Source organism: Bos grunniens, chromosome 5, assembly GCF_055505025.1.
Source record: "Bos grunniens cultivar Pamir isolate PY7600 chromosome 5, Bosgru_T2T1.0, whole genome shotgun sequence".
NCBI lineage: Eukaryota > Metazoa > Chordata > Mammalia > Artiodactyla > Bovidae > Bos > Bos grunniens.
The window spans coordinates 30,100,822-30,117,717 of NC_141169.1; the positions used below are offsets into that span (position 1 = coordinate 30,100,822).

The window sequence follows — 16,896 nt, forward strand, 5'->3', positions numbered from 1 at the left end:
CCAAATCTCAAACTGAGCTATTTTTTTCCCTTTTGAACATTGCCGATTGAACATAAAATGTATTTTTACGAAATGACAGTGTTCTCAGCATCTCTTCCATGTCGGCAACTCTAAAAGATCAGAGGTAAATTCATCACTGATTCAAAGGCCCGTATTAAGTACACGTCAGGCACCATAAAATCAGCTTAGAATATTAATTAGGCTTCCCTGGTTCCTGGCTCCCAGGCTTTGTTCAGTTTTTCTAAGAGGACCCACCCCTAGCCCAACAAGAACTGTGCTTTAAGGGGACTTGCACTAAAGAACTCCACGTTTGTGAGATTTGCCTCAAACCAGACAGTGATGTGCCTGTACCTTCTCCATTCTCTATCTGTGCCTCTCCAACCTATTTACTCCAGCCCTTCCAGCCTAAAGCAGCTTTTCCTGCCCTGACTCTCCCAATTTATTTCCTGGTCTATATCCTATCTCCCTAGTCCCTTCATGGAAACTTTGTACACAGCCTTCTTGATAACTGACCTCTGACTGGGTCCTGCCCACTCTTTTTGAATACTATTTCAGGAGGCAAAGGCAGTATCCTCAGTTTCGTATCAGTCTCTCCCCAACACAGACACATCAACCCTTTTAGGGGATGTGATGTAATGGGGAAAGCACTGGCTTAATAGCCTGAGGCATGGACACGTACAGCCTTTAAATAAACCGCTTGAGCTTCAGTTTCCTCAAATATAAAATGGGGATTCTCTCCATCCATTAGTTACTGTAAGGATTAGAGAAAATTCATGTAAAAGGCCAAGGGCAATGGCCAACATAGAAAATTTTCAGTCATCATGACTTATTTTAATACAAAGAGGTAAATATTATAACAGATCTAAATCTTGTAATAAATTATAACAATTAATATTAATAAGGAAAACCTAGTTATAGTTCCACAAAACTTATTAAGCACTAACTCTAAATTATGCTAGGTACTGGAATTGTTAACTGTAAACAAGGAAGTACCTGCCCTCAAGGGGTTTACATTCAGATATGGAAGAAAAACAAGTAGAAAGTTAATTATGATACAATGAGGCAAGGACCCAAATACAGGTAAGGATAAAGTTTAAAACAGGAGAGCATAAAATACTTTAGATTTAGATTGAACACATCCAGGGAAGGAGGGAGGCAGAAGAGACTCCCTTGTGAAATGTAAGGAAGAAGTCAGCTGTCTATTGGCCAATTTGCCCTGATTACCGTCCTCATGTTCAAATAATCGAACCAAGACCGGTCTACTAAGTCATACATTGGTGTTGACTCTTAAACTTGCGCTAGTCCCCTACCTTCAAATCCTAGTGTTATAAAACATCCACACCTGAAATACAATGTCCAAATACAGCACATGAGAACATGAACAAGGCCCCGCAGGGAAAAAGCACGATCTACCCAATCCAAACAGTTTATAACAGACAAAGAAAAATCAGTGGGTCAATTGGGGAAATTCTGAACATGTATCTGAATACTTGGGGAAACTAAGATTATTTTTTAAGATGATCAGGGTATAATGGGTTTGTTTTTCTTTTTTCGGTTTTGTTAAGTCTTTTTATTTTTCTATTTAAGGTTTTTTTTCCCTAGAGATATGTACTAAAAGATTTATGAACAAAATGAACAAATATTCATGAACAAAATATTATGAATAAAATATTTATGAACAAAAACAGCTAGGATTTAAAATAGTATGGGGAGGGGGAAGACAAGAGGATTATAAATGAAATAGACTGATCATAAACTGATCATTGTTAAACTAGGTGATGGGTACATAGGGATTTGTTATACTAGTCTCTCTACTCTTGTAAATGAGAAATTCCATAATAAAAAATTTTATGAAGCACTAATCTGGACAGTCCATAACAATAGAGAATAATATTCATGAAGTTTCTTCTTTCCTGTTGTTCATTTAGAAATTCACAGCAGAAAAAAATATTTTAAAATTTTCCTAGTCTCCAGTTATCTTGTTTTTATACGATATTATAGATATATCTTGTTTTCTTTTTGGAATCTCGAATCACAGAAAGGACAGAATGAATTCTTAACTAGGACACAATGATATGTCTCTTTTTTTTTTTAAGGCTGTTGTGTTGTCTTTTTTTAAAGTCTTTTATTGAATTTGTCACATTGTTGCTTGTTTTATGCTTTTGGTTTTTTAGCCACTGGCAACGCACTCCAGTATTCTTGCCTGGAGAATTCCATGGACAGAGGAGCCTGGCAAGCTATATAGTCCATGGGGTCACAAAGAGCTGGACACCACCAGGCAACTAACACTTTCACTATGTGGGATCTTAGCTTCCTGACCAGGGATCAAACCTGCACCCCTGCACTGGAAGGCAACCACTGGACCACCAGGGGAGTCCCCACCTCCATCTTAAAGAAGATTAATTCTTTCTAGGATATTGTCCTCCAAAGGAATGAGAGGACATTTAACACAGAAAATGATAGCTGTATTTTTAGAGGGAAATTAATTTTTTAGCAAAAAAAAAAAAACTTTTTAAAAAACAATGCAAGTATTATGTGGTTTTTAAAAATTGATTTTTTTTTTTTAAGTGAAGTGGTTAATAAGCTATATAAACTGAACTTCTGATGTCTACAGCCAAATGCTATTTAGAAGAGTTACCTGCAGAGGACAAAAGCTGAAACAGAGGAGGCAGTTTCAAATTCAGATATGACTCTGAACCCAAAAGTAGAAAACTGGAATAAAACAATTTTTGAATATGTGAATTTATAAAACTTTAGGATTACCTGTATCTTTTTTTATTCTAGCTCTCTTAAAAATTCTGGTTTGCCAAAAGCATCTGTAAATGCAGTTTGTCCTTACAAATAAATAGATGTTTTTAACCTTCTTTTTTAGCCTTTACTTCCTAATAATAGTAAATAAACATTTACTGACCTTGCACTATTAAACACAGACACCTGCCATTAGTTATATTGTTTAATTTTCACAAAAACCTTATCAGGTGGATTCACTATTACCTGCATTTCAAATACGAGGAAACTGAAGTTGAAGGACACTAAATAACACGCCAAAACTAGTTAACAGAAGAGCTAGAATTCCAACCCGAGTTCTTAACCAAGTAAATAATACTTCCTGTCTTTTTGTCCTCAGTACCTATGTTTTTAACTTTTGGTTTGCAGCTCTTATTTTCTTCTAACTCTGGAGAAAAGTAAAGTCAACTTTTACTCTTTTATGCAAACCCTACTTTTTAAACAGATAGATTAAAACATATCAAGATCTTACGCCACTCTGTACCATTTAAGCATTAACTTGTATGTACAATACTTAGTATAAATACATGATTCTACTAAGCTAATATCACCAGGGACGGAGCTTTTAGTGGTCTCCCAGGGTTAGAGAGAAATTTCAGTGATCCATTTACAGGCTCAGCAGGTTCCCTCCTGCAATGAAGGGCCCATATTTATCTGTAAGAGAGCTGGCACTGCTGGAAAGGCAAACCATGGCCCTTATGCTGGACAAAGCTAACAATAACAGAACTTCTAAGTTTATTTTCTGTTTATGCACTGTCCGCCAAGTAAGTGACCTGTGGCAAGATACCATGTGTCTACATTTTTACCAAAATAACACTGTCAATTTTTAAAAGTTTACTGTGTAATCAAGAGAGACCATTAAAAGAGTAAAACATCAAAGCACAGCGAAAAGCCATTTGCAGTGTGTGTAACAAAGAACTCATCCTCAGTATATATAAAGAATGCCTACAAATTACTAAGAAGAAGGTAAACACAATTTTGAAACTTCCAAAACATATGAACAAGCACTTCACAGAAGAGCATATTCAAAAGGCCTTTTAGGAAAGGTGCTCACTAGACCTCAAGGAAATGTAAATGAAAACCACTAGGAAATACTGCTACTATGTATCTAGTAAAATGGTTAAAAAATAAGAAAACTAACAATACCAAGCCTGATAAGTATAGGAGCAAATGGAAGTCTCATACGTTGCCGATGGGAATTTGGTATAATCACTTTGGGAAACCGTCGGATAATATCTATGAAACTGAACATGTGAACTCTATGACCAAGCATTTCCACTATCGGGTATATATTTAATATATGGCACCAAAAGACATATAGATGAACATCTAGAAGAGCCAAAAGTGGAAACAAACCAAATGTCCACAAACAGCAGAACTCACCTGCCAATGCAGGAGACACGGATTCAATCCCTGATCCAAGAAGACCCCACATGCCCTGGAGCAACTAAGCCTGTGCGCCACAACTACTGAGCCTGCGCTCTGTAGCCCACAAGCCACAACCACTGAAGCCGGCACACCCTACAGCCTGCGCTGGAAGAGAAGCCACCACAGTGAGAAGCCCGCACACGGCAAGCAACTAGACAGGAGCCCCACTCACCGCAACGAGAGAAGAGCCCACACAGCAACGAAGACCCAGTACAACCAAAAAGAAAGAAAGAATTTTTTTTTAAAAATCAGCTACTGCCATGTAACAACATGGACGAAATGCACAGACACAATGCTGTGCAACAGAAGCCAGACACTAAGGAGAACATATGACTCCATTTGTGTGCAATTCATGACAGGCAAAACCAATCAATGACAACAAGCAGTGGTTAACTCTGGGGAGGCAATAACTGGGAAGGGGCACAACTTCTGGATGCTGGTAATGTTCGCTACAAATTCTCTAAACTATATGTTTATTCTGTGCTCTCTCTGGGCTCAGCTGGCTCAGTTGCGTCCAACTTTGTGACCCCATGGACTGCAGCCCACCGTGGACTGCAGCCCGCCGGACTCCTCTATCCATGGGATTTCCCAGGCAAGAATACTGGAGCTGGTTGCCATTTCCTACTCAGGGTGAATCTTCTCGAGCCAGGAATAAAACCTCTATCTCCTGCATTGGTAGGCAGATTCTTTACCACAGATCCACCGGGGAAGCCCCACATGCTTATTATTTGGACTCTTTTTTTGTATTTGTTATAATTCTTTTTTTTTTTAATCTTTGCGCCACACTGTGCTATGGGATCTTGGTTCTGGCATACGATTCAGAACCAAGATCAAGGGGCACTATGGCATATGGGATATTAGTTCTCTGACTAGAGATCGAACCTGTGTGCCCTGCACTGGAAGCACAGTCTTTTATTTTTCCTAATTAAAATAGTCCTTTATTATCTCAAATAATGCATTATCATTTATTATGAAAGCCTGGCATCTTAACCACTGGACCACCAAGGAAGTTCTTCTTATAATTCAATTTTAAAGTTTACTTTGAAAGCATTTACTGTAGAAAAATTGAAAGTTACCTATAATTCTAACAGTAGGTGAATATTCAAATATTATGGTAATATCTAAACCCATGGACTATTATTACTCAGTCATGTCTTTAAAGAATGATGAAATAGGAAATGTTCAAAATAGGGTTTTTTTTAGGTTAAATTGAATTTACTATGTTACCTCAATTTTTTTGTTGTTTTTTTATGTTACCTCAATTTTTAAAAAGATACCTAAATAGAAGTGACAGGAAGGAAATTAACTTAAATAGCATTAGTGTTTATATTCAGATGTTGCGTTTAAGAAAACATTCATTTTCTTCTTTAGTTTCCTTTTTTAAAATTAAGCATGTATTATTTATATAATGAGGGGAAAGTTTTTTTAAAAAAATTAACAGCTTGCCACAGACACCGAAATTATGTTAACCTTAATGAATTTACCCATGAAAATCTCTCTTGGTGTAGGATCTGTAGCACTGAAACCACTGAACTAGAACCAACAATACCAGAAACAACTAGAAATGTGTCTTGGCTATGTGTTTCGTTTTCGTTGTATGGCCAAAGTGAGAAACAGGGTAATCATGAGTCTGATTAAAGCCTTGCAATTGTTCTAGCATCATTCAGCTTTGCTGATGAACACACATGTGACATACTAAAATCCGGACAGGATTTAACAAGTAAGGCATATCAAACACAGGCCTGTTATTGTCAAGGTTTCTAGGTGTGGCTGTAGCTCAAGCATAATAAGATCATTTACATCTCTCTGAGTCAGTCACCACTGTGCTGTCTGTCTCTCTCCTTTCACATCAGACGTGGGCAGGAACGTAACACTCCATACACAGCACAGATCAGAGCAAATCAGTAGATTTTAGATGAGTGGTAACTCAGGAATATCAAACCTTTTTCTTTTACAAAGGAAAATGAAGAGATGAAAACCTGTTACTGAAATACACATGTACAAAGATGAAAAAATGAACTTCTTAAACACATTTATGAATCCCAAAACAACTGTAGCTTTTACCATTTTATTTATGATATTTTCTAGCTTGTCCTAATTGTGTGTGTGTGACCTTCCCACACTGCATACTACAGACAGTACAAAGAATTCCAGAAAGTTCAAAATCTAAAAAGGTCACAGAGCTGGCAATCAGGCATACTACTCAAGTTCACAGAATTCTGGTAGAAGTCTAGTCCAAAAGTTAAGGGAATAAGAAATGCTACAGTAAGCTACAATACAGGATTAAACATTTGTATTTGTATTTCTCTTAGTCTGCTTTTCTCTGTTCTCCAAACAGAAGCTGTCTGTGACCAGGGATTAAAAAAAAAATTCCCCACCAACTCTAAGTACATCAGTTCAGCTTTTATACTGCAATGATGCAAATTTCAAACCGGAATTACAACTATTTTTAACACCCTAAGCACTTTCAGGGATTTTGATTCTCATGTAAACCAAGTACAAGTGGATCCCTTTCACTTACTAACTTATCCTAAAAATAACAAAAATATTGAATACTAATATTTGGGTCATTTTCTCCCCACCTTTTCCTCCAGACTCTCTAAATCTTATTAAGATGGGACTAATCAATAAATAAGAGAATAACGTTCTGTATGGGGGAAACTAACATTGCTCTATAAACACTCACGCTCTGCCATTCAGTCATGTCTGAATCTTTGTGACTCCACGGACTATAGCCTGCCAGGCCCGTCTGTCCACAGGATTTTCCCGGCAAGAATACACTCACCAAGACCAAAATAAAATCTCTAACAGCTTTGCCATGGGAGGGCACAGAAAGATCATGAGATTCTGTTTGGTGAAATATGAAAAGGAGATGATGTAAGAAATAAAGCGCTCGCTCACATTTTAGAAGTTAACATGGACATTAAGTGGGTTGCTGCAACAACCCCAATTTTTACTTTCTCATCTGCTGAACCATACATAAGACTGAACTATTATCAAGAAACTTTCTTCATCCATCTCAACTCTGAAGCTTGGCCTTCCTGAAATAAAACTGGCATTATAGCCAATTTTTCTCAAGTTTGTACAATACATGTTGCTGCAAAGAGGTGGTACAAGTGATGTCTGGGATTCCTCCAAAAGTGAGGTTTAGGTTCTTTCATAAACCAACTGTGGAAAACTGCTTACATCAAGCAAATTCCATTATCCAATTTTAATACCACAGTGATCATCAGAAATTCTCAACCAACTCCCATAATAAATGGACATATTACCACGTTTTGAACTTCAGGAAACACTCAAAGAATGATAGTTGCCTTAGACAGAAAACTCCAGAGGCCTGTGAGTGACATTTGTCAGAGATGGATGCATCATTAAACGAAAGTCAAACAAAACTGTTCCACAAAGTGCAGAGGTATCTGAAATGGATTTCTCCTTGAAGGATGAATACCGCACGATATTACTTATATGTGGAATCTAAAATATGGCATAAATGAACCTATCTACAAAACAGAAAAAGAACAGACTTGTAGCTGCCAAGGGGGAGTGAGGGAGGGAGAAGGATGGACTGGGAGTTTGGTAGACGCAAACGATTACATTTAGAATGGACAAACCACAAAGCCCTAATGTATAGCACAGGGAACCATACTCAATATCCTGTGATAAATCATAGTGGAAAAGAATATTAAAAAAGAATGCATGTATGTATATAACTGAGTCACTGTGCTGTACAGCAGAGATTGGCACAACACTGTAAATCAACTATACTTCAACCACATTAATTAATTAAAATGGATTTCTCATTATGTCTGAGGCCAAGTTTATCAGTTCTATTGTGAATCAATGAAAATTGAATACAAATTTCCCAAGCTCTGTGGTCAGCTGTTTTGAATGCCTCAATTTGCTCTGAGTCAGTGACGCCATCGGAGAAGGCAATGGCACCCCACTCCAGTACTCTTGTCTGGAAAATCCCATGGACGGAGGAACCTGGTGGGCTGCAGTCCATGGGGTCGCTAAGAGTCGGACACGACTTCCCTTTCACTTTCACTTTTCACTTTCATGCACTGGAGAAGGAAATGGCAACCCGCTCCAGTGTTCTTGCCTGGAGAATCCCAGGGACCGGGGAGCCTGGTGGGCTGCCCTCTATGGGGTCACAGAGAGTCGGACACGACTGAAGCAACTCAGCAGCAGCAGCAGCAGCAGCAGCAGCAACGCCATATAGGAAAACTGTTATCCTAAGTAAGTCTCTGTAATTTAGTCAGTGTCCAAAATCATTATCAAAGCCTGGCATGTCTTAATCTGAGAAACCTTAGCACTAAAACCAAAACAAAACCCCCAAAATTCACAATGCAAAAGTTCAATTAACCTATAATAAATTTCTTAAATTATTTCAATGCTTTAAAAGTATTCTTTGTCCTTAGCAAAAGTTTCTGGTGGGTCTCCTTTATCCTACCTACATGATAACAAAGGAAACATGAGTCACTGATGGTATATAAAAAGGAAAATAACAGAAAAGAAGTTTAAAAGATACAAACTTGACAGAAAAGCTATAATTCAAGCCTAGAAGTACCTACATATAGACTTACTTGATGGTATTGTTAATGATTCTATAAAGTCATTAAGCTTGCAAAAAAATCATAGTTAACACATCAAAGTTGCACTGATTCTTTCCACATTTATTAATGCAAGTTTCTCTTATTAGTTCTTACTCTTTTCTGCATTTTTCAAAGAAAAATAGCCATGTATGTCAAATTGTTTTTTTTTTCCTTAATTCCAGAACATAAAATTAAGGCCATTTAAGGAACTATGGAAAATACCAAGTTTATAAAAGTTTTTAATCACTGAGTTTCCTATCCAGAGATTTTGTTCTGTTTCATTCTAGACTTTTATATATAATCTGAAAATCCATGACTAAAGGTTTAAATATATATATATATATATATATATATTTAAATGTAGAAGACATATGGAGGAATGTTCATAACAATGACATTCCCAACAGAAAAAACTAGAACCAACTAAAATACATGCCAATTGGTGAATTAACTAATAAATTGAGATGAATTCATGCCACGGAATGCTGCTGCTGCTAAGTCGCTTCAGTCGTGTCCGACTCTGTGTGACCCCACAGACGGCAGCCCACCAGGCTTCCCCATCCCTGGGATTCTCCAGGCAAGAACACTGGAGTGGGTTGCCATTTCCTTCTCCAATGCATGAAAGTGAAAAGTGAAAGTGAAGTCGCTCAGTCATGTCCGACTCCTAGCGACCCTAAAAATGGTGGGCTATTCACTTGACCCAGACAACCCCACAAAATCATGCAAATCAAGAGGTTCAAATCTTCGTGTTCACTTTAAGAACACTCGTGAAACTGCCCAGGCCATAAAGGGTATGCATATCCGAAAAGCCACCAAGTATCTGAAGGATGTCACTTTAAAGAAGCAATGTGTACCATTCTGTCGTTACAATGGTAGGTGTGCACAGGCCAAACAGTGGGGCTGGACGCAGGGTCGGCGGCCCAAAAAGAGTGCTGAAATTTTACTGCACATGCTCAACAATGCAGAGAGTCATGCTGAACTTAAGGGCTTACATGTAGCTTCTCTGGTCACTGAGCACATCCAGGTGAACAAAGCCCCCAAGATGCGGCGTAGGACTTACAGAGCTCACGGTTGGATCAACCCCTACATGAGCTCTCCCTGTCATATTGAGATGATCCTTACTGAAAAAGAACAGATTGTTCCTAAGCCAGAAGAGGAGGTTGCACAGAAGGAAAAAGATATCCCAGAAGAAACTGAAGAAACAAAAACTTATGGCCTGGGAATAAATGCCCCCAAAATAAATGCAAATAAAAGTTAAAAAAAAAAACCAAAAACTAAATACTGTTTTGCTTGGACTATATACAAACAATAAAGCAAAAACAGGGACTGCGTAAGGAAATTCAGGATGATGGTTACATGGAAGGGTGAGGTGAACGTAACAGGACAGGCCCACCAGGCCTGCAGGGATACTTAAAGGTTTTAGTTCTTAAACCAGATCATAGACAATTTACTATTCTTCCTTAAACTTGGTACACACATAATATACACTCTTTTTTATGGATATTCCATAATAAAAATGTAAACACCTAGTAAGACCTATTCAACTCCAGAAGAAAACTACACCAACTGCCTAGTCTAGATAACCTAGTCACTCACCTAGTAGTTACTAGCTACCTAGTAACCTAGTAACTAGTCACAACTAACCTAGTCACTCGTGTTAGCTGTGAACAACCCCAAATGACATCTGAGGAAACCCAACAAAACAAAAAAAGCAGGCCAAGATAGACTTCTGGTAAAACATGACCCAAAGGAAATGTGTGCTATTTCAGGAATTAGATGAGAACTTTGAAAAAATTCTAATTAGCATTCTCAGAGAGATTCAAGAGGATATCATGTCTATAAAAATTAAGAATAAACAGCTATTTTTAAAAAGGGTAAATAAAAGCAAGAGAGAGCAAACACAAAGCAGATTTAAAAACACAGCTCATAAAAGGGAAGAAATAATAAAACCTTCTGAGCTCCAGAAGGACAGCCAATACACACAGATTTAAAGAGTCTACTAACTGCCAAACAGGGTGACGGAGAAGACAAGCACCCAGACACACCCTGGTGAAAAGTCAGAGCTCCAAAGACAAAAAGCAAACCCTCCAAGTGTCCAGAGTATAAAAATAAGTTACATTCAAAGAAATGACAATCAAATGGGAGATAAAGACATTTCTGAAAGGCAAGGACTTGAGGTTTAACTCTTATGCACCTCATCTTAAAAAACAACTACTCCAAATTTTAAGAAGAATACAAGAAAAATGAGAACTTAAAATATGAGAAACAGCAGCAACTAAGTAAGACTGAAAAGGAACACAGAAAGCATAGAAGAAATTAAAGAGGATCCAGTCAGTTCTGTTATTTGAACCATTCTCTTTGAGGCAGCAAAACCTTGTATTTCCTTCTCCAATAGCACGTCTGGGTTCTGAAGTGATATTAAAAGTGGTTACGCCTTGGAAAGTGGGACTCGGTCGGGGTTGGGGAAGAGGAGGCTATTTTTCCACTTCATGGAGTTTTTCAACGTTTTCCCATGCCATTTTTTCTTAATTAATTAGTAGTCTTACAAGTATTCTCCTATTTCATTTCCACTTCAATAACCCTTAAATAAGACCATCTTTTTTCCTCTTTCCTAAACACACATATGAAGGGACTCAGGAATGTTGCCAGCTTAAACTATGAAGCCAGGCTAGGGTACCGAGACCCTGAAGCCCCAGAGAATGTTCCAACTTTATGGCTGGCTTCTTTTGCTTCCCCCGACCCCTGGCCCCTGACCTCAAGTCCAGTCGCTGTCCTTGGGTTGGCGTTATTCACACTGACAACCTGTATGACACCCTGATCTCACACCTGGACACAAGCATCACACTTGTGTCCCCTCCAGATTCATGTTGACCATACTCGGTCTGGTCTCCAGAGCACCAGCATCGCTTTCTTGTGTCATTAATTCCTCTCAAGCTCCCCTGCAGCTTCTGCTCTAATTCTTTTCACATGTCTCAAAACCCCATCTTCCATCTTTCTATTCTTTTCCCTTTATCCCACACCAATTTCCTCTCCCTAAATCATTTTTTTTCAAATCAAGCCATTTTTCCTGCCTCAGAGAAGGCTCCTCCAACCAGCCCCACCTTCCTGCTCTCTAATTCATCCTTATCTCCCCTCCAGGGATCCAATCTGTGTCCAAATCTCCCTAGCCAATACAATCTTTTCTTAGCCTCCTTTCTCAGCCTCCCTAGGACTATAAAGATTTCTCCATAACCTCTATTATTAAAAAATAATAATAAAGTAAAAGAATAAGGGCTCCTTTGAATCTGCCCTTGTTCTTTCATTCTCCCCGCCCCCCACCTTCAAAATAAAAAGCCTACAGACTCACTGTGTCCTCACCACTTTTTAATGCAGCCTCTGATTCAGCAGGACCGAAACTGGCTAATCCAATCATCTGTATTTCCTCATCTCATTCTCCTAACCCTTCTGCAGCTTTAGCACAGTTGAGCATTTATCTCCATAAAAGCCGCTCACCATGCACCTCCTACCCTAGTGATTACCTCTGCCAGCCTAGATGACTGTTCTTTCTTCTCTAGCTTCCTAAACACAGGCATTCCCCATTAGCTTCATTTTTCACTTTCCTTTTCAAAGACTTAATCTGTTCTGATGAACCTCATGAAGAGCTTCCAACCTCTTCGGAGCAAATCCTCCGACCGCTCCAGGATGTCATTCACCATTTCTAACTGACTGCTGAACAGTCTGAGTGTCCTGCCAATGTCACGGATGCCATCGTGTCCAAAAGTGTATTCATCATCTTCTCCCCAAACCAGCACATCAGATATTTCTATATATAACACCAACATTCTCCTCTTACCCCAATTAAAATCTGGGCTATCTTTGATCTGCTGTTATCTACATCCTCACATATTATCTTCCCTTCAGTGTTTTACATAAGAAAAGTAAAGATGAGTAAGACATAATTTCCAGCCTCTGGGAAAGATAAAAATGTAAGGGAATACGTGTATAAATGCTCACTCAGTCGTGTACGACTCATTGTAACCCCATGGACTGTGGCCCAAGAGGCTCCTCTGACCGTGGAATTTTCTGGGGCAAGAATACTGGAGTGTGTTGCCATTTGCTCCTGCAGGAGATCTTCCTGACCTAGGGATTCAACCTGCATCTCCTACAAAGCAGATGGATTCTTTACCACTGAGCCACCAAGTAAGCCCTATAAGGAAATATGTGCATGCGTGTGTATGCATGCTAAGTCACTTTAGTCGTGTCCGACTCTTCACAACTCGGTGGATCATGGCCCACCAGGCTCCTCTGTCCATGAGATTCTCCAGGCATGAACACTGGAATGGGTTGCCATGCTCTTCTCCAGGGGATCCTCCTGACTAACTCAGGGATCAAAACTGCATCTCTTATGTCTCCTGTATTGGCAGGTGGGTTCTTTACCACCAGTGCCACCTGGAAAGTCCAAAAAGGGAATACGGGCATTACCAAAGATAAATGCACAAGATGCTGAGGTTGGGGGGAAGAGGGCCAAAGGGAAGAGAAGATGCATTAGAAGGGGAATTCAGTAAGCTGTCAATTCTAAGAAAGACAGTTCCATCCCATAAGCCTCACTAGGCCAAAAACAGTAACATCCTGAATAATTAAAGGTATACCTCACTTTAGGAAAATTCAACATACAAGTTTTGATGGAACGAATATAAATTGGGCAACTGATGATTAAACTAATTTATTTATAACTCACTATACATTTTCTTTAAATAATAACTGTCCTAATAAATTTAAAATAGAATTTCCTCGGGAATTCATTCCCTGGCAGTCCAGTGGTTAAGACTCTGCATTTCCACTGCAGGGGGCACAGATCTGATCCCTGGTCAGGGGACTAAGATCCCACGTGCTGCGTGTATGTGTGCATATACACACGTGTGTGCGCCTGTGTGTGGTAGATTTCCTCTTCATACATTTTCCTAAAGCTTATGTACAGGTCACCCCAGGAATTAAGAGCTGGAAAGAACTAGATTCCCTCACCTACCCACTTCATCTCCCAGAGGCTAGGAGAGGTTAGAGGATTCGCCTGAGGTCACAGAGCTTGTAAATAGCAGAACAGGGACCTGAACCCAGTGATCTTTTCCCTATTACCTCACACTCTGCCTCTGACATACTCATCTCAAAATGCTTTTCCCAGTTGATTCCCATAAAAGGCAAGAGAAATGAGAACTAGTAAAGAGGGTCCAGACATCAGGTTTCTTTCGAAGTCGCCAACACGGTCTCTTAGACACACACACACCACACAAGTTCTAGGAAAATAGGGATCTGGCTATAACATAGTGAAGTGAAAGTAAAAATGAGAAATAGGTACTCAGACTGTTGATGCCAACCTGACTTTAAGACTCTTGTTCCCTAGCTTCTCTCCCAAATGCTAATAAAGTCATTTTTCTTCCCTCAAATAACATCCCAACTGGAGTTCTAACTATTCAAACTAATGGCTAAAACCTTAAAACTGAGGGGAATGAGGTTGAGACACACAGGGTGACCTGACTCCCCATTCAGAAGTGGGATGAATTCTAAGAAGTGAATTCTAAGTACTGAGCCAACTGAGACTATACCAGGTTCCAATTAGCATGTCTTGGTCAACCTCTGATTTCACCTTCTAGCAAGAAAAAAAGTACTTCTCTCCATCTCCAAAAACTGACAGGTGCTTTTCGCACTATAAATCTGTCTTCCCTGGTAGGGCTCTTAAATAAGGGATTAGAATGTGAAACTTGTTCTAAACAAAACCCCTTTAACTCTGAGAATATGAGCCTCTGATCATTTTATAAGGAACATGTTTTAACATGTGAGAAATGCAAAAACAGAAGTAACCAGGACTCAAGTCCAACTCTGACTTAACTATCAGAGACTGATTAGTAATAATGGCCAATATAACAGCAAAAGCTAAAAACAAAATTAGCTTCACTGGGTTATGTAATTTCAATGAACATCTCGAAAATTAGAAGACCCATCCTTACTACTCTAGTTTCCCTTTCAGAAAGTTTCTGAGAAATAAATAGTCTTGACCTCAGACTGAAAATAAAGAATTCTGAACAGGTGTAACCTTATTACTGGGGCTTCCCTGGTGGCTCAGAGGATAAAGCATCTGCCTGCAACTCAGGAGACCTGGGTTCAATCCCCGGGTTGGGAAGATCCCCTGGAGTAGGAAATGGCAACCCACTCCAGTGGGTTAGTAACCTTATTAGTAAACAACTGCTAATGTAAACAAAGTGGATACTTTAATATTCTTTCATAAATCAATTCTAACTAAAGACTGATGAGGTAAATAAATATGGTCATGTTGTGCTCTTTATGACTTACTGCAACACGGTCACATCCTTTCTCTCCACTACCTCCGCTTCAAAACAGACAAATCCTTTCAGATAACAAGTTTGTCAAAAGTTGGGAAAGCAGTTTCCTGTCAAATGAATCAGAGGTAAATCACTGGAAAACCCGCCTGGTTAGAACCAGAAGAGCTGCTAATAATGAGTGACTCTACTTCACTCAAGGCTCAGGTTTCTGTTCACTTTATCTCAAAGAGCAAAGAGGGAGCCCCATGCACTCGATGCCTCTTCTCTCCCACTTTCCCAAGATCCAAGGCCACTCTCCTGCAGGCAGAAGGTCCCTGGGGCTGCGCACAGGGTGTGTGGATCGCTCCACCCAGCTCTCAGCCACTCCCTGCATTTCTGCCCGAGACTAGAGACCGCTTGTCTCACCTACTTACTCATCCCCTGGGTGCATCCTTACCTCATCTACCCTTTATGTCACTGACCACAACCTTGTGTGTGCCTACAATTACCTGTCTATGACTCTCCCCACAAGCCTAACTGCTTAAATAGGGGTGCTGTTTTTTTTAATGTCTTCACTAAATGTTTTCCAAGGATACACATATGATACTCATCCTTAATTTATTTTTAACTCAGAGAATGCTCATAAGACTATCAGGAGAGAACTCCCTCAACTTCCTCCTCTACCACCTGTGAACATCTACCTCTGCTCCCCTTCGTTCCTCCATTCCTTCAATTTCAGCAGAAAAGGAATCATTCTGGGACTTCCCTAGTGGTCCAGTGGCTGAGACTCCACACTCTAATGCAAGGGGCCCAGGTTCAATCCCTGGTCAGGGAACTAGATCCCACATGCCTCAACTAAGACCTGGCAAGCCAAATAAATAAATATTCTTTTAAAAAAAGAAAGGAAAAGAATCATTCCTGGTATCCTAGATCAGTCAGTCCAGAGGGACTTGAAATATCAAACTTTCCTGAGTCACGGAGCTCATGTTCCATCACATCCTTTCTAGACCTTCAAACCCTCCTCTCCAAGACTTCTTACTCTTCACCCCACAAACATGCTCAAGCCTCTCCCTTCTTCATGTAACTCATTAATTCGCCCATCAAATATTTATTGAGCACCTACTAGGTGCTCTTTTCTACCCTGGAGATATAGCAGCGAATAAAACGAAATTTCTGCCCTCATGCAACTTACCCTCCAGTGGGAGGGAAAGAGGTGAATGTATGAACATCCCGGCTACTGTTCTCTCCTTCGCTTCAGTCAGGCTTGAAAAAGCAGTGCATGCTGCCTGCCTCCACTTTCTTTTCCACCCAGGAGGCCTCACCCTCTCTGGACAGGTTTGTAGTCCGCACCTCCAACACCACAGAAACAGCTCAGGGAAAGGTCACCAGCAGTGACCTCTTCCACTTGTAAACCGCCATTTCCCAGTCCCCTCTTAACTCTGCAGCAACAGGCACTTCCTGAAATTCTCGGCTGCTCTAGCTTCTCCTCCCCTTCAGCCACAGTGTTCAATCGCTCAGTCCTATCGGACTCTGCGACCCCAAGGACTGCAGCATGCCAGGCTTCCCTGTCCTTCACTAACTCCCGGGGTTAGCTCAAACTCATGTCCACTGAGTCAGTGATGCCATCCAACCATCTCATCCTCTGTCGTCCCCTTCTCCTCCTGCCCTCAGTCTTTCCCAGCCTCAGGGTCTTTTCCAAAGAGTTGGCTCTTTGTATCAGTCAGTGAAGTTTGAGATTCCAAGGCCCTCTAGAGTGACTTCAGGATATCAGGAATGACTCTTTCTTTTCTTTTTTG

At 39.9% G+C, this 16,896-nt stretch overlaps 1 protein-coding gene across 5 annotated transcripts in view; it reads right to left on the reverse strand.

Moving 5' to 3' along the window:
- DIP2B (DIP2 acetate--CoA ligase B (putative)) overlaps positions 1-16,896 on the reverse strand; it is a 231,052-nt gene that overhangs the window by 195,015 nt on the left and 19,141 nt on the right. The window contains exon 1 of one of the 5 annotated variants that reach the window (XM_086399454.1): positions 12,165-12,234. The exons of the other annotated variants lie outside the window; for them this stretch is intronic. Within the exon in view, the coding sequence (XP_086255580.1) occupies positions 12,165-12,219 (55 nt within the window). The 5' untranslated portion in view covers positions 12,220-12,234. Of the gene's footprint in view, positions 1-12,164; positions 12,235-16,896 lie in introns of those variants that run through there. 5 annotated transcript variants of the gene reach the window in all.